This window comes from Lampetra planeri, chromosome 41 (assembly GCF_965212315.1).
Source record: "Lampetra planeri chromosome 41, kcLamPlan1.2.h2, whole genome shotgun sequence".
NCBI classification, from domain to species: domain Eukaryota; kingdom Metazoa; phylum Chordata; class Hyperoartia; order Petromyzontiformes; family Petromyzontidae; genus Lampetra; species Lampetra planeri.
The window spans coordinates 1,251,211-1,275,404 of NC_136147.1; the positions used below are offsets into that span (position 1 = coordinate 1,251,211).

At 47.9% G+C, this 24,194-nt stretch overlaps 1 protein-coding gene across 1 annotated transcript in view; it reads left to right on the top strand.

The window, feature by feature from the left end:
- PRDM5 (PR/SET domain 5) overlaps nucleotides 1–24,194 on the top strand; it is a 119,019-nt gene that overhangs the window by 69,454 nt on the left and 25,371 nt on the right. Inside the window, exons 11-13 of the mRNA XM_078613282.1 lie at nucleotides 4,546–4,639; nucleotides 12,012–12,172; nucleotides 16,290–16,383. Coding sequence (XP_078469408.1) covers nucleotides 4,546–4,639; nucleotides 12,012–12,172; nucleotides 16,290–16,383 — 349 coding nt within the window. The remainder of the gene's footprint in view (nucleotides 1–4,545; nucleotides 4,640–12,011; nucleotides 12,173–16,289; nucleotides 16,384–24,194) is intronic.

Below are 24,194 nucleotides of genomic sequence, written 5' to 3' on the forward strand. Positions count from 1 at the left end.
GTATTAATGGGGTGGATGGTTCGCTAGCCTCGCCCGCTCGCCAATTTACCATGGGAAAAATACGGAAAAGCTCAGCGGAGGCTGTAAAGGGGACAGAAAAGAAGACCCCAATGGAATCGTTTGCAGTCATACATTGGCAAGTTTGTTCACGTGACATATTTATTCGTAATATTATGAATCCCATTATATTCATAAAACGTATTTCTACAAGGTGCTCAAGGCGCTGTACACCACAAAGTACACAGACAAAACGTTGGCGATGTGGAGGAAAAACTTTTGGAGCTAATTGAGTACCAAAAGTTTAAGATGATACATGGTTTGCGTGGATTTCCAATTACTAATCGTAACATTGGTGGCAAAAATTAAATCCGCGTCAAAAGCTCGCAAGCGTGGTCATTGTGCGCTGCGTCATGTTTGAAAACCACCCACAGCGATATTGTGAAGCCATGTTCTTATTGTGTCCACGAGTGTGGCGACCGAGGGAAAGAGCTCAGAGCGGACGGTGGGAGACTGTCGGGGCAGGGCGTGGCGGTCGCTGCGTGTCTACCTGCAGCAGCAGCAGCTGCGGCATCTGGCAGAGAGTAGACAACGTTGGTGAGGTGCGGTGGTGGCTTTAGGCCCCTGATGGCATCTTGGTCTTGCATTGTGAGCGTGCGTGGGGAGCGGTGGGGTAGCAGTTAGCACACTGCGCTACGAATTCGGCAACTCGAGTTCGATTCCTGCTCACGGCCAACACCGGTGACGATTATCTGATCCAGTCCTGAGCCTTACCTAGGTCGACTCAGCCTCAAATGAGCACCTGGTGTGGTGTCTAAACATCGTCACTTGGGAGACAAAAGTGGCCAGGCGTGGTTTTGGCCACCCACCCCCTCGTGTGCCGTGCCAGCCTTCATAGGGGCTTGCTAACAGCACTTGCCCCAACAGTCTGTTGAGGCTATAGGGGTGGGGTCTTTGTCTTTGTGGCCAAATCAGCTTAATCAGCTCGGGTACAACACCAATATGGACCGTTGCATCAGGAGACAGTGGCGAGATGGTGTATGACTTTGGGAGGTCTTCATTCAGCAATGGATAGTTCGCGGAGAATGATGATGATGATGATTGATGATATGTGGCCTCTTGCCCATACGTGACTGGTTGCTCGGGTCTTCCTCGCAAACACACACTTGGCATTTGTGCAGTCAGTTTAACCGTCATTGTCTTCAGATGTTCACAAATCCAACCTCTTCACGTAGCCGCATATTCCACAGTCTCCAGCGAGTCGTTAATGTGGCATTGCGCCGTTACGTGTCGCCGTTCCTCGAGGTAAGAACCGAGTAAGGTGTAATGATCACGTTGTTCAAATTTGTTGTTGTTGGAATACTTTATGTAGTTTAGCGATGTGTAATTTACGTAAAAAGTCGCAGGTTCTACGTATTGGTGAGCAGTTTTGTCGACTCGTTTGGTCAGTCTCTGCTTTGCCATGTTATTAAAGAGGGAGAGTTTCTGGTGTGAAGGCCATTTAGTGTGTCTGTAGAGCATGGCTTAGCCAGGGAACTCTGCTGTCTCGATGTCCTGGTCAGCCACGTGAAGCCCTCCTGTTGTGCCACGTGCCTTTGGTCAAGTGGCAGGAATTTCACAAATGCCTCGATACAATTTGTGCAAAGCAAACACAGCTTGAATGCAAACCGCCGTTTTTTTTTGTATGTGTCTTAGTTGGAACAGCAAAACCATATGGTTACCCTGGCTATGTGGTTAATTTAAAGCCACAAACTAAAGTAGTCACACAAAGGGCATTCAAGCAGCCACATTATCTTTACAGCAATGTAAACCAGACTCTGCAGGGATTTAAGACAACCGTCAGAGCAGCTGACTTGCCCCTAAAACCTTGAATTGTGCGGACAACATTGCTTGGGATTTAAAATCTGCGAGTGTTATGTGTTCGAGAGGCCGTTGTTTACCAGTGCAGGGAGGAGGGGTTTCTCTGGGGCTGCAGATGCCACGTCCCATTTTGTTCATCCTTTTCAGCAACAGCACAGCGACCATAGTATACAGCAAGTGGGGAGACAGCGATTATATCAACACAACCCACTGCATTCAACATCTATGGTATAAAAATGATGAGGATCAATCAGCGCACAATTACACCTCCTTCCAATATTTGTATCCAGGAAAAAAAAAGGGTGTATATATTTTACTCGTCCCATCAGCCACAGGACCTATTGAGAGTGCATCATTTCGGCGAGCATCAGGCTTAAAACACAAGCACCGGATTCGACATTCAGCGTCTTCATCAGCAGAGCCATTGGCGATGAACTGCCGGACGCTCATCGGCAACGGCCCTCTCTGTTAGACATGGCTCCTGGTGAGTTCGACGACAAAAAACCCAACACGGTACGCAGTGCGATTATTTTGCGATGAGAAAATTAGAGAAGAGCTGGCGCGATGAATGGGGTCGTGGGGAGGGAGAAAGATACCACGTGATGATAGCAGGAGAGGAAAGAGACGAGGAAAGGAGGAGGAAGGGGCATGTCTGGTTAACTTCACTCAACGTGGAAGTTGAGACCAAATCCGCGCGGGGAAACCAACGCGGCGCTCCCGTCTGGAGTACGACGTCGTTGCGTTGGAGGGAGGGATCTTCTCAAGGGGTCCCGTCGCGAGGGGCGAGCCGCGTCTCATCATTATCTCTCCGCCGTGGAGAGGATGCAGCCCCTCGCTGTTGCAGGAACCGCAATTAACCCTTTCCCGTCGTTCCGAGACGTCTGCAAGTTGCAGGGTGGATTTCCCGTTCACCGCTAATTTTATTTAGGGAGGCATAGTAGCGCCGTTGCTTTTAAATACATTTCACTCAACCGCAGAGAGCTGTAGCGACACGACCGCTCCCTATGATAGCTGGTGCCAAACTGTGCCACACACCCTCCCGCATGTCCTTTTTGGGAGCCTCGGTATCATTAAAGTTATTTTCTTTTATTTTTTCTTCCGAATCCGTTCTGATGACGTGCGTGTACGTCAGAGTTTTTCTTTGGAGGAACGGAATCGTATGAACAATATTGACGTACACATATGTCATTGGAATGGGAATCGGTTAAGCAATCGCCAGTATAAATGTAAATCATTTTTATTATTGGTTTGAATAATTACACTAATAATACTCAGTCGTTTATCAGTCCACTGCTAGATGAATTTCCTCCCACACCTTGTCGATCATGAGTCTTGTTCCACCATACTTCACCACGCTGGTCAGTATGTGCGTTCGTGATGAGGGTGCTCAGAATCTGTTCAGATATTACTCGCTACTGATTTGAGCCATGGCCGGGAATCCAACTCATGACGCTGGGTTGAAAAGCGAAGTGCACTAACCACTCCATCAGTGCTCACCCCCCCCCCCTCTCTTGCTTCACAAAAGTGAAACTAAAGTCTAACCCAGAACATTGGTGAGTGCAGGAAACGTTCTATCTGGCTAATGTAGCATCAACAAATACAACTAAGGGCTCCGTTTCATCGACAAAACAAACGAACAATTGGTCAGTTAACTGCAGAGCTCTGCCAGACCACGTGTGATGACGTGGGTGAGAGAACATGTGCAGGTTTCATGACATCATTCAATATGTTAAGAGAAGCAGGACATGTCATGGCTAGAAGGATTGGAATGTGGAGCGATGAAATCAGTTTGTGCGCAGGTGCTGCGTGGATTGTTACGATGCGTGGCCCTAAGTGCCTGGGGAGGGCCTTCATCCAGCAGTGGATTGATGATGATTTAATTATGCGGGGCGAACACTGGACCAGTTTTTTTTACTTGAGTGCAACTATGTTGAAAAGAAAAAAAACGTTAAACTATTTTTTATCTTACCAGGTAAGGCCCACTGAGCTATATGGCTCTTTTTCAGAAGCGACATGGCCACAACTGATCGCTCAGCGAAGTGGCTTATCATGTCGACATTTATAGCAGCCAAGTACTCTAAACGCGTGTTTCTAAATGTGGAGGGAAAAAACGGAGAAAAACCCATAAAACCACAGAGAACTTGCAAACTCCAAATATACAGTCATCAGGGTCGGGATCGGGATCAAACCCATTACCTATATACCAGGCGAGGTAGTTAACGTCTCGCCACCATGGCACCGCAATGATAAAAACCAAGAACAATTATGCAAAGCTCTTCGCGGTTTTTCGGTAGTAACATTTCATTTTACAAAGTATATATTTCAGTGTTTTTCATGAATTAAATATCGTGTTGCTTTTACCGAAAATTCTATTGAGCACGTATATATGTTGAACAGCTTTCCCAGTAAATACCGGTGGCATCTATAATTGCCAATACACTCAGTCAGCAAGGCTCATATTTGATGGCGACCGCAACTGACAACCACTATTGCATTCCTTGCACGCGTGCACGGCTGAACGTCGTTTCGACCGCTGTACCTCCAATTAGCACGGTAGGCTACGTACGGTGCGAAATTATTTCAATATACATACGGACGTGACCACGCCATTTGTTCCGACTGTTATTTTACAAAATGTTTTTTTTGTCCGATGTTTTTTTTTATTTACCTCTCCACGTTCCCGGCAAGACGCATTCGGAGGAGCGGCCCTTCCAGTGCGAGGAATGCAAGGCCCTCTTCCGCACGCCCTTCTCTCTGCAGCGGCATCTTCTCATCCACAACAGTGAGATCGCTGCCGCACTCCCAACAGACACACATGCATCGCTGCCCAGCAGCAGGGCATTCGGAGCTTATGCCCGGCTATTCTATTCTTCTGTATGTCAAACTGATGAGCAGCTAAATGCCCAATGTCGAGGTCTGTTAGTCACGACGAGAGGGCTTCAGGAAAGAGTCCGTGTTGTTTTGCTATTCCTCCTTCTCCGTTGAAGGAGCGCAGGCTACAGTGTGTTTTCTATATGGTTCATAGTTTGGGTTGAATGGCTACAATCGAACTGTGGCTTGTGTCTTTATTTTTTCCATTTATGAAGGAGATGCGCTTATCGGCCTGTTGATGTTCTGATGTGGACCATGGTTACAGCAGTGACCGGCTTTACAAAGTGAAGGTGCAGTCATGTGGCCAGAGCTGTCATTAACTCGCTCGCCTGGTATACAGGAGGTTGTGGGTTCGATCCCGACCCTGACACCTGTATATTTGGAGTTTGCATGGCTCTTTTTCCCCATGGTTATGGTTGAGTGGATTTTTCTCCAAGTCCTCCGTTTTTTCCCTCCACATTTACAATTAACATGTGTTTAGAATATTTGGCTGCTATACATTTCCACATGATGACCAACCTCGTTTAGCTATCATTTGTGGCCAGGTCGCTTCTGAAAAAAAGCTACATATGGCTCCAGTGGGCCTTACCTGGTAAAATAAAAAAACATGTTATAGTCAGTTTGTGCACACATAAAGAATGCCTTAGCAATGATGGAGTGTCAATATTGCAGAGCCCGTGCGTTTTCATTGCCTCTGTGATAGTGGAATGTATGAGTGCCCATTCTCGTGAGCAATGACCATTATACACAGCACTGTAAGGCATTGTGTCCACACGGATTAACTCAAAATGCTTTGATACATTCACTTAATAACGTTGAGTGAATGCACTGAAAACTCTTGATACATTGACTTCAAAGCGACCTTCACTTCAAAGAAAAATTTGACTTCAAAGCACTTTTTTTAATAGTTGCATGCCTTATTAGTGTAGTTGCTTGTGTAGGGGCATGTTTGTGTTCATATAAACATAGTTTATGGTGGTGTCTCGCATATGCCCAACTATTTCGAGCATCCGAAAGAGGGATGGATGTTCGAGAATTTATTCGATGTGGCCTGTATGTAAAAGGACATCGCACAAAATCACGTCCTGGCTGAGTGGCGTTTATCTGCAGCTGCACTGATTGCCTGGAACTCTGTCCCACTGTTGCGAACGCAATACCATCCACTTAAATTTAAATGACATCTCTGGCACACAATCGCATTTTTGTCATTCCTCGCCACCCATACATATGATTGATGACCAAAGCTATGCTCGTGGTCCCATGCGTATCTTATAGCAAATCACGCTCAACGTACCCAATCGCGTGGGATCTGAGACGCTAAGCAGGTTTTAGCCTGGATAGCACTTGGGCGGGTGAATCACGAGGGCTTGCCGGGTGTCGTAGGTGATCAGGAAATTGCAGTGTTGGGTGTCACCTCCTCCTGTGCATGCGATTCCTCCGGTTACTCCGATTCCATATCCTCCCAAGACTTCAATAAAATCCTGAGTCAAAAATAGCCGCTGCTCCTCGTATCCTTGCGTACACTTTCTCCACATTCCTGCGCAGTGTTTGAGGCTTAGCTTTCTTGGAGGACGTAATAACATCAAGGTGATGCCTTTCATCTGACTGACATAATTTATCTTACCTTAAGGGCAACCATCGCCACCCCCCCCCCAACACTTTTTTTCAAAATTAACCTGCAGCGTCAGTGTAAAAGTTCGGCTTAATCAGTCGCTTCCTGACAAAGTTATTCTGGATCGAATAATATCCTGCAACGCTGGGTAATAAGCTCAGTACGAGTGACTGTAAATTGCCCGCAGCAACGGAATTCTAATGATGTTCGCCGTTCTCTCGTTAATCACGGTAGGTCCATGTGGTTGTGGAGTAGCATCTGCAGGGATTTACCGACACCCATCCCCGTGCCCTTCTCTGGGTCTTGCCTTTATAAACGCAATTAACCTATAACTCTGCAGCCAAATCAGATATTCTTGGCAGCCGTTTCTTCCCGATGTGTCTCTTCCCCTCCGTCCCCCGGGTGAAATCATGTACAGCTGCAATATTGTGTTACAAATGCTCCACGACTGACGCTTAACTCAGCGTCTCCCTGGCATCAGCCACCATCACTTTCTCTCTCTCCCTCCCCGTGTCTAAGGGCTCCTTGATGCTGGATAAAAAAACAAAGCTCCACAAGTAAACATAAATAAAAATGTTACGTTAGCTTATCATGCGTATACGTCTGTTACGACCGAGGCTTTAACCAGCCATGTGGCTCCTGCGGCAGAGCGAAACGGCTCGTAGTCGGAAGGTTGCGAGTTCAACTCCTGGTTGGGTGTCGCCTCAGTCCCATCATCCCTTCGGAAGTCAATTCGGTGCATATGCACGTATGTATGTTTGAACTTTTCTCACACCGTATGTCGGCCATCTGTGATAATTTGAGGTGCGCATACCACAGTGGGGAAGTGGTTATTGACCTTGACCACTGAATCGTTTAAACAATATATCATTTGATCAAACATAGAGGCTCGATGTAACAATGTAGTTGTACTTACGCGCTCCTGCCTAGCTTGTGTTTCGATGATTTTCCTTCTAGAAAAATCTGGCATGTCTAGCACCCCCAGAAAGGGCATCTCACATCCACAGGGGGTGGGTGCACCCCAGGTTAGGAATCACTGCCCTATGGATGAGGCTCGACCCCGGTCACAAGGGATGCAGAGTTTCCACCACCGCCTCATGGTTGGAAACGGGAGATGATGAGCGCCATATATTGGTATACTGAGAGGTGTGCTGAGAGGGATACTGGATGTGGTGTGCTGGGTGCGGAAATATTTGTCCAAGCCACAGACAGCAGCTGAAGTGAAGCCCTCATTTCTAGAGAACATGTTGACCGGAAAACTGTTGGAAGAGGACAAACAAGCAAACAAGGAGTCAACATGGCAATTTTATGCACAATAATCCTTTAAATTGATTTATTATTTCAACGCTTTTTTTGTTGCAATTAGCCTCAAGAGCAGATATTTTTTCACTCGAAGTGCGTTTGCCAACCGTCGTTTTTACATTCGCCCATCAATGGAGTTCCTCAGTATTCGGGGAAACAGACCGGTCTCTTTCTCACCAGCCCTGCCGAGTGCTCCCTGAGTGAAGGGGGATGTTTACGAGGCGGTCGCTCGGCTCGGGTGACTAATTTGTGCGCGTCGCGCCGCAAGTGATCCGCCGCCACCACCGCCACCACCGCCGCCACGGTCGTGAGGTTTTCATCATCATCGTCGTCGTCATCAACCTTGGTCAATCCACTGCTGGATGAAAGCCTCGCTCCCTGAAGCCGTCGCCACTTCTCACGGTCCTGCAATGCGGCGATCCATCGACGGCCGACGCACGAGATGTTTTCATCGCGCCAGTGAAGATCATTTATAACATTCTGCTTTAAAAAAAAATGTATTTATCTTTTAACCTCCTCTGGGGTCTTTTTTTACGTCAAGCTCTGGCAGCTGCAGATGCAGCCTGGAGGTTGCAGGATAGCAGGTGACGCCCTACTTTGTCACCTAAGGAACATTTAGCAGTGTGCCGGCTGCCTCTTGCTGCCAGACTGACAAATTGATGTGTTTATTTGCTCTCTTGCTTTGGGAGTAGGGAGGTACAACAATGAAGGAGTTTCTGTATTTAAAGTTTATTTTGTTTAACCAGGTGAGAACTCAAGAGACCAGGACGAGCCTCATTTGCAAGTCTTCCATTCGGGGGCGGGCAGTTGATGATTGCTGCTGTGTGTATAGTCTCAATTGAGTAATTTTCGAATTTGGGCAAATGTGAATCCTGACTCCTGCACACAAAATGGCCCACTCTTGCGAATTCCATCAAGGGGATCTTTAGTGTCCGTTGCGAAGCAGACTGCGCGTAGTATTACCGTGGTTAGTGCACGCTGCGGTAATAACCAGGGCGGTTGCTGGATTTGTGAACCGTGAACTTTTTTTTAGTTTAGCGCCCTGAGAACGATTGTTTAAGGGCGCTCTATGAAGTTGAATTATTTGTTATCAATTTACTTCTGCAACGAGCGGCGAACGCGCTACAGCCCACGGCCTAGCGGGCGTGCCTGCCAAGCGTTACAGATTGTACAATGCCACAGTCGCACGACAACTCGCGTTTCTTCCCAAGGTATTATCGCGTCGCCAAATGAATCGCCGCAGCCGAGTGCATTATAAATGGTGTTTCTTGTGCGTGGTGGCAAATGAGATGTTTACGGTGAAATTAACTGGCCTCTTAGAGAGTTAATAGAAGGGAACCCTTGTAGCCACTGTTGCAATAATAGCTTCTGGGTCCAAACACCCGGGTAAATAACCCAACGTTGATTGTGCCTTATTTTAGATTGGGGGAAAAAAAACCTGCAAACAAGCGTGAAAATAACTTTGTTTATATGTATAAAATAACGAAGTAATTAAAAGTGTTCAAAAACTATTTTTTTCTTCAAAAACACATCCACGTGAATGCTTTTTATTGAAAAAATGTTCAGCGAACACTGGGAACACCCAAAGTTATCCGTAATAGAGTTTTTTTTGGGTTAGATCGTGTAAATATATAAATGTGTTGTTAAAACCCGCCACCACCTGACACAGCCAACTAGTAAGGGTTGTCATGTAAACAGAACGTGGCCAATTCGTCACTAGTACAGCACACCGGTGTGTTGGAGAGCCAAGCCACAAAACATTTACAATCTGAGTACGACGTTTCGCCAGTAATTACAACCAGCTTCATCAGGCGACAGCCAGACTTGTGGAGAAGTCCATCTGTTTCGTTCCTTATATAGATGTGGTGACCACACTTCTGCGCTCTTGCGCAAAGTGGGGGGGGGGATTACTGAGTCAACGTACATTATGCATGTGCATTATGCGAGCTCTTTGACCTTGTTCTGTTTACGTGACAACCCTTACTAGTTGGCTGTGTCGGTTGGTGCTGGGTTTTAACGACACATTTATATATTTACGAGATCTACCCCAAAAACCTCTATTATGGATGATATTGGTCGCGAAAGCCTGCTACTTGTTAAACCCAAAGTGAGCGAGCGATGTATTTATTTAGTAATGCCACAGATGAGAACCAATGCGCTACAAATGTGCCCAAAAGGTGCCAAGTGGTGGGCACGCCGTGACGCATAGTGCCACGAAGCTGAATTGTAAAAAGAAACAACATCATGCAGCCATTTCTAAAGTGGAAGTACCACGGTAGAATGTTTTATATGCAGGTACCTCGGCTGCATGCATCGATTAAAAAACAATGATGAACATGTGACTTCTCCAGCCAATCACAGTGTGTGCTGCTCACGGTCAATGTTACTCCATTTTGTGAAACGGAGCAAGGAGGATGTCGACAATATTGCTCGCGACTTTATGGCATAAACATTGCACAACACGTCTTTCATTTTTCACGGTGGGTAAACCACCAGGGCTTGCCAGGTGCTGATAGCACTGGAGCACGTTCTAGTGAGCCTCTCTAGAGGGTATTTGGTCTACTCTTCAACTCTGGCCAGACACCTGCGAAGAGGTGGAAGTACCCACACTTTACCCCGCCACACGCAACCTGCCGATGGACTAACTGCGGTCACGCCAATTTATGCTGCCGCGCGGACGGAGGTGGCGACGGGGGGATTTGAGAAACTTGCCGATCGTTTCAACTGCCGCGCCGGGAGATCGAACCGAACCGAAGCGGCGACCCCCGGATTGCGAGTCCGGCGGGCGGCCAACCGTCGCACCGCGGTGGCAGCGTCCCCCTCCCCATCGACAGCCGTGACTCGGCACCCTCTGCTCTGAACCAAGCGTCCCAAGTGGAACACTCGCGCGCTTGTGCCTGTCGTGCTGGAATGAGGCCGCATTGGGTGATTCCACACAAACACGCACGCTGAGAGGTGTTTTCCCCGAGTCTGTCATCTAAAGTCATAAAAGTAAATGGGGGAAATAAAAATCACTTGACGTGATTTGTGCCACCAGACACACGGCCTTTCCTGTGTGCCCATACACATTTATAGAACACCGGTTGCCTGATGCTAACCTTGCAGCTACAAATTATGACAGATGACTGCTTCTCCAATGCTGGCCCTGTAGTCTGGAATTCCCTTCCCCCAAACCATCCGTGCCGTTGACTCCCTGCCCATATTCTTCGCGTCAAGGCCTTCCTTCTCTCCTCTGCCTCTGGCCGACTGCTTTCCTCTCTGTATGAAATGAACATCCCCGCTGGTTCTAGACAGCATCTTGAGATGGCGTCGCGTGAGACACAATGCATAAAACCACATTGTATTTATTGAGCTGCGTACGATCCTCACATAAAACATGTAAAATGGAATTCATCTAAAAAGCAAGTCTTCATTTTATGACTGTGCCGGTCTTCAGTGCATGACTCAGAGATGAAGCACATAACCGCACGGGCAAAACATACGACGCGGGACACATTACAGCATTGTCCCGAGATTCATTCCCACCGCCGCCAAGGGGAGAATTGTGGGCGACGGTCCCAAGCAACCGCTGTTTCTGCGGTCGCGCGGTCTCGGCCGACTTGAAAGGGGCGACACCATGATGTCGCGGCATGATTTGCGAACTTAGCAGCATCGCCGCCCCCCTCCATCGGGTCATGGGGAAAGCGCGGTCGTACGTCGCTCGCCGCCGCTTGGGCATGGCGAGCCAGACGGCCGCGTGGCGCAACGTCGATCGCTCACAGGGCTCGCGTTGTCTCGACGCGCACGTACGTTGAACTCCTTTCGCACCGTACAGAGCCAACCGTGCTAATCGGAGGCATGCCTGCGGGGCATGGCGAGGCTCGCGATGTCGAAGCTTCTGTTACAAATGTGCTCGCTAAAGCGTTTTGGCTGAGTGCGAAGGCTGCAGTGAAATTAAACACAGAAACGTCGCCTGTGAATTTCCACGTTTCGTTGCTCCGGCCACCAAGAACACAGCTTCTCCGCAGTGAACTCCCAACTCTGCGCTTTCCTTGAGACAAACTGCTGTCAATGATATGTTATTAAAGTCACCTGCATGGCAAGATGGGGGCGATCTTTGTCATTGTTTTTCCGCTGTGATATTTTTTTTCTTACAAAACACATGAAGCATATTAGGCCGTCGTATGCATTTTGACCATTCTGCACCTAGGCGAATAAACTGAGCGCGTCGACTTTCGCGACCAATATTGCGATTCGTTATTTGATTTTTCGGTCGGATCGTGTAAGTTTTGAGGACAATCCAATCGTTTCGGGCTGCGGGTTCGTTCTCCCAACACCAGCCGCGTGCGATCGGGGGATCTTTTCCTTTGTCTTTGTCCTCCCGCCGCAGACGAACGGACGTTCAAGTGCGAGCAGTGCGACGCCACGTTCAAGCGCAAGGACACGCTCAACGTGCACATCCAGGTGGTGCACGACGGCCACAAGAAGTACAAGTGCGACTTGTGCGACAAGGCCTTCGTCACGCCCTCCGTGCTCAAGAGCCACAAGAAGGTGCCGTTCCCACGCTCGCAGCGGCGACGGACAACCCCCACCTCCTCCCACCCCTCCCCCGCCCGCGGCTCTCCTCCTCTTCGTAACGGACGTTAAAGATGCCGCGGGCGTTATTCGGAAAAGAGGAGTAGGCCACTGCGTGTGTCGGCAGTCATGGTCCACATTCGCCCTATTTGAGGGGTTTCTGAACTCGCAGATTGTATGTATGTCTGTCTGTATGTATGTTGAACTTCTTTCGCACCGTACGTAGCCAACCGTGCTAATCGGAGGTACGGGGGAAGGACAACAAACTAAACACAAAAAGCAGTTCTATAGAAATTAGTTTTCAATCTAGCAATCTCAGTTAAGCAAGTCTTTCAAATTGCCACGTAGCAATTGCGCCCACTACTAGCAGGCTAATGAACTAAAATGAAATAAAAAAATATTATACCAGGTGAGACCCATTGAGCTGTATAGCTTTTTCAGAAGCGACCTGGCCACAAAGGATAACTGAAAAAGTGGCTTATCGTGTGGAAATTTATAGCAGCCAAACACTCTAAACGCACGTTTCTAAATGTGGAGAGAATACCGGAGGAACAGTGAGAAAAATCTGCGGGCATAACATGCAAACGCCTAATATGCCGACATCGTCAGGGTCGGGATCGAACCCATGACCTCCTGTATATCAGTAGAGGTAGTTAACATCTCGCCACCGTTTCACCCCATGGTCACAGTGCTGTGTTTTCACTTTGTGTTGAACAGAGACGGCTGCCTTCGGGGGTCCCCTTGACTAGACTGCCGCAGGGCAATGCATTGGTTGAGAGGATATGTGAAGTGAGGTACTTAACCAAGCGCCGCTGTAATACTCATTGTTATCATTATCAATGAGCCCCATTATTTTCTCGCGTATGATGCCAATAAATCCTGGAGCTAAAAGCCAATGTCGAGGTCAGCTGCTAGGCACGACCGGACGAGAGGGCTTCAGGACAGAGTCCGATGAGTTTTACTATTCCTCCGTTGAAAGAGCGCAGACCGCAATGATTACTATACAGTCCATAGTTTAGGTTTCATGGCCACAATCGCACTGCTCTGGCTTGTCTTTAATTTTCCATTCATGACGGAGATGTGCCCATCAGCCTGTTGATATTCCGTCCCTGGAGTGAGTTTCCATATTTTTTGTCACCTCGAGTTCCCCGTGTTAATGTTTAGACTGAGAGGAATACATCAGCATACCCGTCACAATATTCTTCTTTCGTATGGCTGATGTAGATGCAGATCAACAACTAAAACTTCGCATTCAGGTGGTCAAGCCAGATGACTGCGCTGGGAGCAGCTGAGTGTCTATAGCTGCAATATCTCCTTCATATTTGCGGCTAGGGCGTTGCGTTGTTTTACATATTACATTTTAATGGATGGCAGCCTTCAGGTGGCCCACTCTGTTAAGTGAAAAATCACGATGAATGCTGTCAACATGGCGACCGAACACCGAACACCGATCAATCATCGATCTCCTGGTCGCCAGGGCAACAACAACAAATGGCCGTCACAATAAACATGTCGTAGGCAGCGGGAACATTCATCATCACATTTAATTCAACAATTAATGTTTAATTTTGTCACTAATGCGCGCTCTCGACCGTTTACTCGCAAGTATTTCTGGGAAGGTCTAACTCGGAGAGACCTTTATTATTATTATTACTACACTTGTTTGTCCAGAAAAGCCTCACTGAGTCTCAAGACTCTCTTTCAGGAGGGTCCTGCCAAGCTTACACAGTAGGGGGGCGATGGCCGTGCGTCTAATTCCCAATGGAGTAAAACATTTTTTTTGCAATTTGTGTGTAATTTTTCAACATTGGGACCAACTAACATGGAAACGCGAATAGCTCGACAAATCATGGAAACGCCACTTTTATTTTTATCCAACTTCATTTGCCCTTCAACTCGAATCCTGGGAGAACTCTGGCCAAGTCGGACGAACTCAGCCCAACACGAGCCAAGCCGAGTTGGCCCCTTGAGTTTCACCGCTTGGGAGATGCGGGATAAATAATAAATGCTGCTGCTGATGATGATGACTGTCCCATGGAAACGCACATCATCAAGTGTGTTGGTGTCCACCTGGAATCCAGCCAGCGTTCTTGTGCTGACACACAAACACACTCAATCCAGAGACAGACAAAACATTATCTGGGCAATCGCTTGCACAGAGTCAAACTGTGCTGCACCGCATTCCTAAATTGGACAGACATCTTCGGCAGTTGACTGATATGGACGCGCAGAAATAAAGTTGGCGGAAGAAACAATATACCGATTGGCACAGACGCTCGCACTCAGCAATTGGAATGGGTGTAGGATACACAGTGCAGCAATGAAGGGACGAGCAAGATGCATAGATAAGAGAGAGAAGAGAATGAGCTGTGGATTGGTGGAGACTGGGTTTTGATTACTATACATATATCAATCACCGCCCCTAAGTTCCTTTCATGCATGCCCAATATCCTCGCGGCTCCACCGCTTTGGCCAGCTGGCATCACTTGAATGTAAATGGCGCGTCGTTCATTCTCGTCATTGAAACTCGCTCAATGAACCTTGCCTTTGATTCACTCGCAAAAAGTTGTCAAAGTGAGAAACTGCGCGGGGGTCTGTCTGCAGCGCCGGGGTCAGTGTGGAACCGATTTTCTACGCTTGGTAACGGTGTGCGTTGATGGACAATTGGTGAGCTCATTGTAAAATGTTAATGAGCTTAAAGTCAGCCGGTGGATCAAAAGTGACAAAAACAACACTTTTAAGACTTTTACGGATTGGTCGAAAATAATTCAATTGGCGGCCAGGGAGTGGAATGTAATCCGAAGGAGATGGAGCAATGAAATATGCTTGCGTGCAGGTGCTAGTTGGATTGTTCCATCGCAGGATTGTGAGAGATGGCGGCGGCCTTCATCCAGCAGCGGGTTGAGCATGGCATGACGATGAATGTACTGCACATTAATTCAATGAACGGTGACATACGAGTCGAGAGAAATTATTGATGGTAAAGTGAGCTAAAGAGCGAGCTGGAGAACAGTTGGTGAAGTGTAAAGGATTTAGATTCACGAATGGATCGACGCCAAGTCAATGGCGGTTAGATCCCTTTGTAGCTCGGCCATTTTCCTATTAACTTTGCATGGCTGGAACTATTCTCCAATGGCCAAAGTGTTGGACTACACCTGCGGTGTGGCAATAGAGACAATTATTTTTTTTGTTTCATAGCAAGCTGCTACTTAATCGTGAAACACAAGGAAATTGAACGAATCACGAGTTATTAGCCTGATAGTGCATGTAATGCTAATCTTGTAGGAATTGAACTAATTATCAGTCATTTTCGTTAATAATCTATGGGTGATTGAACTAAAGCTTTAATCCCTAGTTTAACAATCCCCTGCGACTGCTCAGCATTGGTGCTTAAGCAATGTGAGGCTTTTTTGTCATGGAAAATAAATCCACTCTGTTCCACTAGTCCGCTCCACAAATACAGCACGAAATACCAAATGTTCATTTAATTTCAGCAAAAATTCAAAAGACCCTCAACGTCTGCACGTGACTACTGGGTCAACTCAACTTAGCCCAGCAGTGGGTGTCCTGTGGAGGGAGAGACTGGCCTTGATCGTTTGTAGAGCATTTGGCTGCTATAAATGTCCACGTGATGAGCCACTTTTTTTGCCATCATTTGTGGCCAGGTCGTTTCTGAAAAAGAGCTATCTAGCTTTATAAGGTAAAATAAAAATAGTTGAGTTCTTAAAAGGAAGCCGATTGTTTTAATTATGTATGTTGAACTTCTTTCGCACCGTACGTAGTCAAAGAAATAAACTTATCACAAAAACAGTTCAAAATAAATTCGTTGTCAATCTAGATTTTAAAGCGTACAACTCCATTCGCTTCCTAATATTAGAAGGAAGAGTGTTCCAGACGGCCACAGAAGCGCATATGAATTCACGCGGTGACCATCTTTGTTCGATGGTAAGCCAAAAGCCGCCGCTGCGATGATGATGATGACCGAAGTTTGCGTGAGCACGGCTGTCTTAGGGCCCTAAACGAGAACAATGTTTAATTTTATTACGCTCAGAACGTTACACCATTCCTGATGGGTTTTTTTTCCTTCCCCCAGACGCACACGGGAGAGAAGGAGAAGATTTGTCCGTACTGCGGGCAGAAGTTTGCGAGCAACGGGACTTTGCGTGTGCACATCCGCAGCCACACTGGTAAGGAAGGGCCCTCGCTAACGCCCTCTGCTTACACGGCCTACTATCGTTGCCATGGTCACCAGCTTGCAACTAGTCAGGTGGCTGAGCCGTTGAGCGAGGGCGGCTCGCAAATTGCAAGGTTCAGAGTTCAAATCCTGCTGGGGCAGTTGACTACTCTGCAAATCATCCCTCCGAGGGTCCCTAAAATGACTACCACTTCGTGGGGGAGTCCGCATTGTGTGTCACGGAGAGAGACTCATCCACCCTCATAGCAGTGTGAAATGTTTACCCCTGGCTCAGGGTGGTAAAAATGCTCTTTTCACCAGGAAACAATTTAGACTTTTAAACTATTATTATTCATGCTTTCTTGACACCTTGTAGCATTTTTCGACTTTTTATTTTAAATGAATTACCGTTGTACCCATCTCAAACCTATATAACTTCTGGCTGCAGTAGCTATCGCTATATTTCTTCCTGCCTCAGCAGTCCGCCTGCTGTACTTTTTCACCTGAAGACGATTGCTCGTGTTGCGATCGAAACGTCGTGATTTTTTTCGTATTATTTTTCCATCTACGTGACTTTACCGAACGACCCAAAGAGAGGGTATGAATTCCTGCAGTCACGAAAGCTTTAAGTCAAGATTTACCGTTGTTTTTATTTCTATCCGGGTGCCGCATTTATTTTGTCTGGCAACAGTCGCGGTGCTAACAAAGCCCAGAGGCACTTGCTGGGGGAGCCCTGGGGGCGCGCGTGTTTGGTTTGGGGGTCCCCCCTCGCTCCCTCGGGGGACGGTTGTGGGTTCGCTTCACTCCAAAACCCCAACAAAGTGGGTGTCGGGGGGGGGGGGTAGGAGGTGGGGGAAGAAAACGTTGTGGGGAGGAGGGAAAAGGAAATGCCCCCCCCTCCTTCCCCTGCGTTGCATGCGGCGAGCTTCGTTAGCGCTGATTGGTGACAGCTGCACCATCCGAGTCCTGCACCTGTGACCACGGCAGGAATCTGAAGCACGCTCGCATGGCGACGCGGGCAGCAGCACGCGGGGAAGGGTGGAGGGGGGCGGGGGGAAGGTCGCACGTCTGACCGTTCGACCCCTTGACCTCTTCTCGGCGTTGCAACGATAGCACCTCGAGCATCGTTGCAAGTTCTATATACTGTATATATATATGTACGTCTTTTTAAATTTAATTAACCGTCATTGTTTACTCCGTGACGTTTTCGTTTTTTTTTATCTTGCTCACGGTTGCTAACGCCCCAAAACGCCAAACGGCCAGCAACAAACGGCACTTACTGTGTTGTGATAGGTAAGAGATCAGACGCGTTTTCTCGCTACGGATATCACTCGCCGCTGATGTCAACCTCCGATTAGCACGGATGGCTACATATGGCGCGAGAGGAGTTTAACATACACACGTACGTACAACGGGGGCTTGTGAGCAGAACGAAGCCGTTCAGTTCAAAGCGCAGCGCACTGACCACGACGCCACCGCCACTCCGACCAAGAACCGCACGACGCACTGCGACACTTATCATTGACAATGGCCACGTGGGTACTGACGAATACCGCACTCCGAACGTGTATCAGAACTCGCGTGCACAGCTTCAAAGTCAGCGTAGTGAGCTAACCACCACGCTAACCGCTCCGCTACTCGAACACAGCTTCCAGAGGGGGGCGGAGTGGGTGGGTGGGGAATGGCTCTTCTATGTAAACATGTTTACCCGTATTTTGCTCGGTTCAGCAGCAATGATTCCGTGTCTCCGGATCAATGGCGATGAGCTCACTCCCTGCAGCTGCGCGTCGCCGCCTCTGCCCACGCGGCGCTTCTCCGGCCTGCGCCGCAAAGGTCGTTTTTGCGCTCCACCACGGCGGCCGTCCCCCCCTCTCCCCTCCTCTCTCTCTCTCTCGAGGTTTGCGGCGCAGTGGAGGATGGGGGGGGAGGTCGGGAGGGCGGCGTGGCTTCTCTGCGCGGTTCGTACTTGTGCGATGACGCACGTTCGTCGACGTCGTCGTCCGTGCTCTGTCTCAAAAGCGAAGCGTGCCAACGATCCTTTTTTGATCAGCGGTCCTGCGCTCGCTCGCTCACCGCCAGTCAGTCACCCTCCTTGTCACTCTGCGATCACAACTACCATGACGGTTATTACTGTTCCCTTGCACATCGCTCGCTGATTCCGCCCACCGATGTTGTGGGCTCAGCCTACCGGACTGAATGTTTCGCCGCATCCACACTGTGTTCAACCACCGTACTGCAAGGTCACAACAACACACTCTCAGTCACTCACCCACCCACTAACTCACTCACCCACTCACTCACTCACTCACCCACCCACCAACTAACTCATTCACCCACTCACTCACTCACCACACTGCAGGTCACAACAACGCACTCACTCTCACTCACCTACAAACTCACTCACCCACCCACTCACTCACCCACTCACTTCACCACACTGCAGGTCACAACACACTCACTCTCACTCACCCACCAACTCACTCACCCACCCACTCACTCACCCACTCACTGCACCACACTGCAGGTCACAACGCTTCTCTTTCTACTCCTTTCCTCGCACTGCTCTATCTTGGAATTCCCTCCGATCGCCTATTTCCCCAAGTCCTGACGTAACGTTGCTCAATTCCAGGAACGTCTTATTAGTCGCCTATCCCGTACACCACCAATACCTCCAACAGGAGTGCTGTTTGTGTCTGGTAACTTGGCGTGTTGGCCCTTTGGGCCTGTGCTCATTAAGCACAGGCATCGCATAATGTTTGCCAGCGCGAGGGATGGATGACAGAATATTTTGCTCAAGTGCGCGCCGTCAATCGCATGCCAAGCCGTGCGGATAAACGGAGCTGACTGCGCTCGTTATTTTTTCCCCTGTGTAGTAAGAGCAATGGTTTTGGAAGGGATGTTTTTTGGGGAGGGTTACATTGCTTGGAATTACATGGAGAGACTGAAAGGGAAACACGCAGATCTGGAAAGAAACGGCGATCAGACATTGCATGGACTGAGGAGGAGTGAGCGGGGCTTGGGTCCGACGGTCAAGAACAACGATGGAGTGGGAGCCACGGAACGCAACGCGTCCGAGACGTTCGCCGCCATGGAGATGGAGCGATGAAATAAGTTAATGGCGATATGTTTACTACCTTGCCTGGTATGCAGGAGGTCGTGGGTTCAATCTCGACCCTGATGCCTGTGTATTTGCAATTTGCTTGTTCTCCCCGTTGTTGCTTGGATTTTCCTCCGTGTCCTCCAGAGTTTCCCTCGGCATTTATAAACACGAGCATCCCATTATCCAGCCACAGCACGGCCTCTAGGAGCACTTTAGAAAGATGCGTTTGGAATATTTGGCTGCTTTAAATTTCCACGTGATAAGCCACTTCGTTGAGCTATCAACAGTTGGCTGAATTGTTGCATCGCGGGATCATCGGAGGTTGCAAACGGCCTGGTAGGCTTTCATTCGGCAGTCGATTGACCTTGGTTGCTGCAGCTGTCGATGTTGTTGTAGGTTTGCTACATTGAGTACGTGTATAGATGTAAAGATTCATAACTAATCTTTATTCCCAAAATGTTTCAATTGAAACGCTGACTTTTTTACTTTCCAGCGCTGAATGTCATTTCACTGCAATTTGCATGACCACATGAATATGCTGACAGGGGGCATTTTGAAAAAAAAAATTCTCGCTAAAAACTGACTTAGATCGGGGAAAATGTATCCATTGAGGAGGCAATGACCTTCAGGAATGTCGTACACAGTCCCAGAAGACTGTACTCTACATAGCCTCTGTCAGAACCAAATGGTAAAAAAGGCACAATATTTTCAATGTCACAATTGCAGTTAATTTCTGAAAGAATGCGGCCAAATGAGATTTAAGCGTATCGGATGCTGTGGACCAAAGGCGTCACGGGACCTTCACAATTACAATTTAATCTTAATCACCAGCACCGCCGAATTTGGAAGGGCAATTAAGTCAATTACTCGCAAAAGAATTCCCCGCTAAGGCACGCGTTCCTTTCTGCCTTTTCGTAATGGAATCTAATGAGATTAGACAGGAATAATTGACCCCAATCAAATCAGCGGTATCCCAATTTTTCTGCCAGGGAGTGTGAACGCACCCCAGAGGCAACGATGTCTACAGGTTTGAAAAAAAAACAACGATTCATATTCAACTTGCTCTGTTCAGTGTAGCTTTCCAATTTTTGCCTGGTAATAATTTGAATATTTGTAACGTGCACAGTTTATTTTTTTTCAGAGTGAAAGATACAGTTCTTGTGGGAAGGCAGCCAGAACCGGCGCCAACAATTGCCCAAGCTCTGTGATCCTACACCGGCATGTTTGGCCACCACATAGTTGGAGTATTTCAAGCATGGTTCTTCGTCCAACTTCCCTTTGTCCAACGTACATTTTCGTCCTTTTCTGACTGCAAATATGTTGCGTTTGCTCCCAAGTCGCATGTGTCCCTGCCACGTGCGGAGTTGAGGCTCGTTTCCCGATAGCGGGTGATTGCTCCCATGTGGCTCCTGCAATTGGACTGCATTTTTTACATGCGTACGTGACTGTTCATTGTAAAGGTCGGTTAATAACTCGTGTTTTTTTTTTTAATAGATTTTGTGGAATAATGAACGTTTTGATAGATGAGAATCCCCTGAATCCGTTTTCCTATTTTCTCAGTCCTCTAGCTTTTTTTGCGATGATGAATCGTGATCGTTTCCTGCACCGGTATCTCATTGCCATTGGTGGCGAGATGTTAAATACCTCGCTTGGTATGCAGGAGGTCGTGGGTTCAATCCTGACAATTGCGCCTGCTGCTGTATATTCGGAGTTTGCATGTTCTTCCCGTGGTCGCGTGAATTTTTCTCCCGGTCCTCTGGAGTAATTGGCTGAAATTAATGTCCACGTGATAAGCCGCTTCGTTGAGCTATCATTTGTGGCCAGGTCGCTTCTGGTAAAATAAATATTGTTTTTCATCTCTCCACTACTACTACTCTGGCTGCAGCTTCCAACTGAGGTAGCTTACATCTCGTCTAGCGATTGACGTTTCCTCCTTCAAAGGAAGAATTGAATAACGCCATGACCTCTCTCCTGAAGACATCTCGTGGTTGGCAGACCTAGCTCCTGAACATATTGCCATAGGCAACGACAAAAACAGAACTGATATCTCATTGCATTGAATCTACACTTCTCCCCCTGTCCATCGCCGCGTCTTCCAGCTTCAGACAGCTTCCACTCCGCCCAGCGTTTGACGTTCGACGACCTCTCAGATTGCCGATCTTCATCTTGCCCTCGCATATTCCAGTGACCTCTACACGGTCACCACCCCGTCATCGTCCACCCTGGCCACGTGTCCCTGATATTGCATTTTCCTGTACTTGACCCTGCCTTGGTAGCCTTGATTCTTTGTCTGTGCCTGTGGTTGGTTTGACCCAGCTCATTCTTGCTAATGAGACTTTTTAATTTCCCCGCACCTCCGATTAGCACGGTTGGCTACGTACGGTTGCGAAAAAGAAGTTCAACACACACGTACATTTTCACCTGGTTAAACTAAATTTAATTGAAAGCTGAAACTTATTCCAGAACTACGTCTGGTTAGAATAATCTTCATGGTCTGAATCAGAGTGGATGTGATATGAGTTTTTATGGTAGAATCCCCTTTAGCCATGACACTCCTTCCCTTGACCCATGTTGTGTGGGGTCCTGATAAATGAAGATGAAAAAACTCAACACCACCAACCACGTTGTGGAGCTTTAAAAGAAACATATAAAATGGGCGACGTTTCAGGCAATTACCCTATTATACATATATGTTTTTTTTAAGGCAGTGGCATTGATGAAAGTGTCGAGTTTGTTGTTAATTAACAGCATCACCAGGTAATTTGTTTAAGTCAACATGGGCCATCATGCATGAACTTTAGCTCCTACCTGTTAGCTGAATAATTCATGGATACTTGGAGTAGAATAGGTCAACGGGAAGACCTCCCCTGCCGGCAATGTCCTAATGGACAAGAAGAGGAATTGTTTCCAAATCTACCTGAAACCTGTGTTTTGGCCTGGTCGCGATGTTGAAACAATGAGGAAGTGTCTTCACACCCCCCCCACCACCTCCGCCCACTGCACCACAGTTAGTCGCGTGCCGTGGGATACAATGTGGCTACTCCCACCTCTTCCAAGACCTTTGGCCAATGTGGAAGAGTAGGCCAATAATCTCCTCTCGAGGGGCCCTCTAGTGGAGGCCCTTCCACCGTCGACAGCGTGAGCAAGACATTGCGGGGCTGCTCCTCTACCCCGTTTGTGGATGACGCACACGGTGGGTGGCTGGCATCCTTCACAGATACAACCTCATGACAGAGCAGAGCAGCAGTCTGACATTCTGTCATATCGCACTGCTTATTCAAAATTATCTACGCCTCGAGTTTCCTGGCTGGCTGCTGGCTGGGCTCCTCTTCACCCCAACACGGGACAGATGAACGTTGAGTTGAATTGAGTCGGCGGAAGGAGTTTTTAAGACGTTTGATGGATAGCGACACGGAAGAGGTGGAAAAAACGAATTCAGAAAACTGACACGGTTTGTTTAACATCACTTTAACTTTTCATTTTGTTCTCCTGTGAATGTAATTCCTTCGCCAGGACATTCTTCAAATCCTACAGAATATAAAAAAAACTTCACGATGCGTATTATCTTGGCATTCTATTATTACATAAAAAACAGATTCATCTTAGCGCTCTGAGTACAGGATTTTGAGAAGAGCATGAAAATTATAGCTCATGTTTTATTTTCCATTGCAGATCAACGGGGTTCTCTGCTCGTATTTGTCGGAGAATTTTTTTTTAAGTTTCATCCCAAATTCACTTCGTTAACGACAAATTCCCGACGAAGAGGAGAAAGCAGAGAGGGATAGAGACAGGCACCCTGGTGAGAGCATAGCGTGCTTGGATTTAAATGTTAAAACAACTCCTGCGTTGGTATGCGCACGTGTGTCTGCGTGCGTGTGAGAGAGCGTTCGCACGCGAGCGGTGGTGTAGCGGTTAGCGCACTACACCACGAACCCGGTCACCAGAGTTCGAATGCCGCTCACGGCCAACGCCGGTGACGATTATCTGAACCGGTTCCGGGCCGCCGCTAGGTCGACTCGGCCTCAAATGAGTAACTGGTGCGGCGTGTTAAACATCGCCACTAGGGAGACAAAGGCGGCCGGGCGTGGTGTTGGCCACCCATCCCCTCGTGTGTCTTACAGGCCTCCATAGGTGCTGCTGGCCAACTGCACTTGCCCCAACAGTCTGTTGAGGCTGTACGGGTGGATCTTTGTCTTTGTCCGTGCGCGAGCACGCTGGAAGGTCGCACACAAACGCACGCACCACGTGCAGCGCCGCTGTTGTACGCAGTTGCACTCTGCGCGTGCATCAAGCTGTTGTTTTTACGGTGTCGGTGTCAGAGTCAGGGTCAGGGTTTTAACGTTGTGCTTTTATATTTATTGTAGGCATTGCTCCGTGCGCTGCTTTGCGTTGATGAAAACGCGCGGGGGAAGTGTGCGGCCTTTGTTTGCCTCCTTTGTTTTGGCTCATTACAAAGTAGAATATTGAACCATGTAATAATACTGAAGCAAAGGGAGCCTTCCTCATGGTGCCAAAACTCACCATAAACCCACTACAGGAGAAGGGCATTTCTTTTTGTTGCTAAATTCAAAATGCTATTCGTAATAAAAGTAACTTTATATATATATATAACAATAACAAGATGAAAACTGCTCTTGCCCGCCAATTAAGCGAAATATTTGGCGATGCCGCTGCTGCATTGGCTGCGGCGCGCAAGCACACGAACGACACCAAAGAAACCCGGC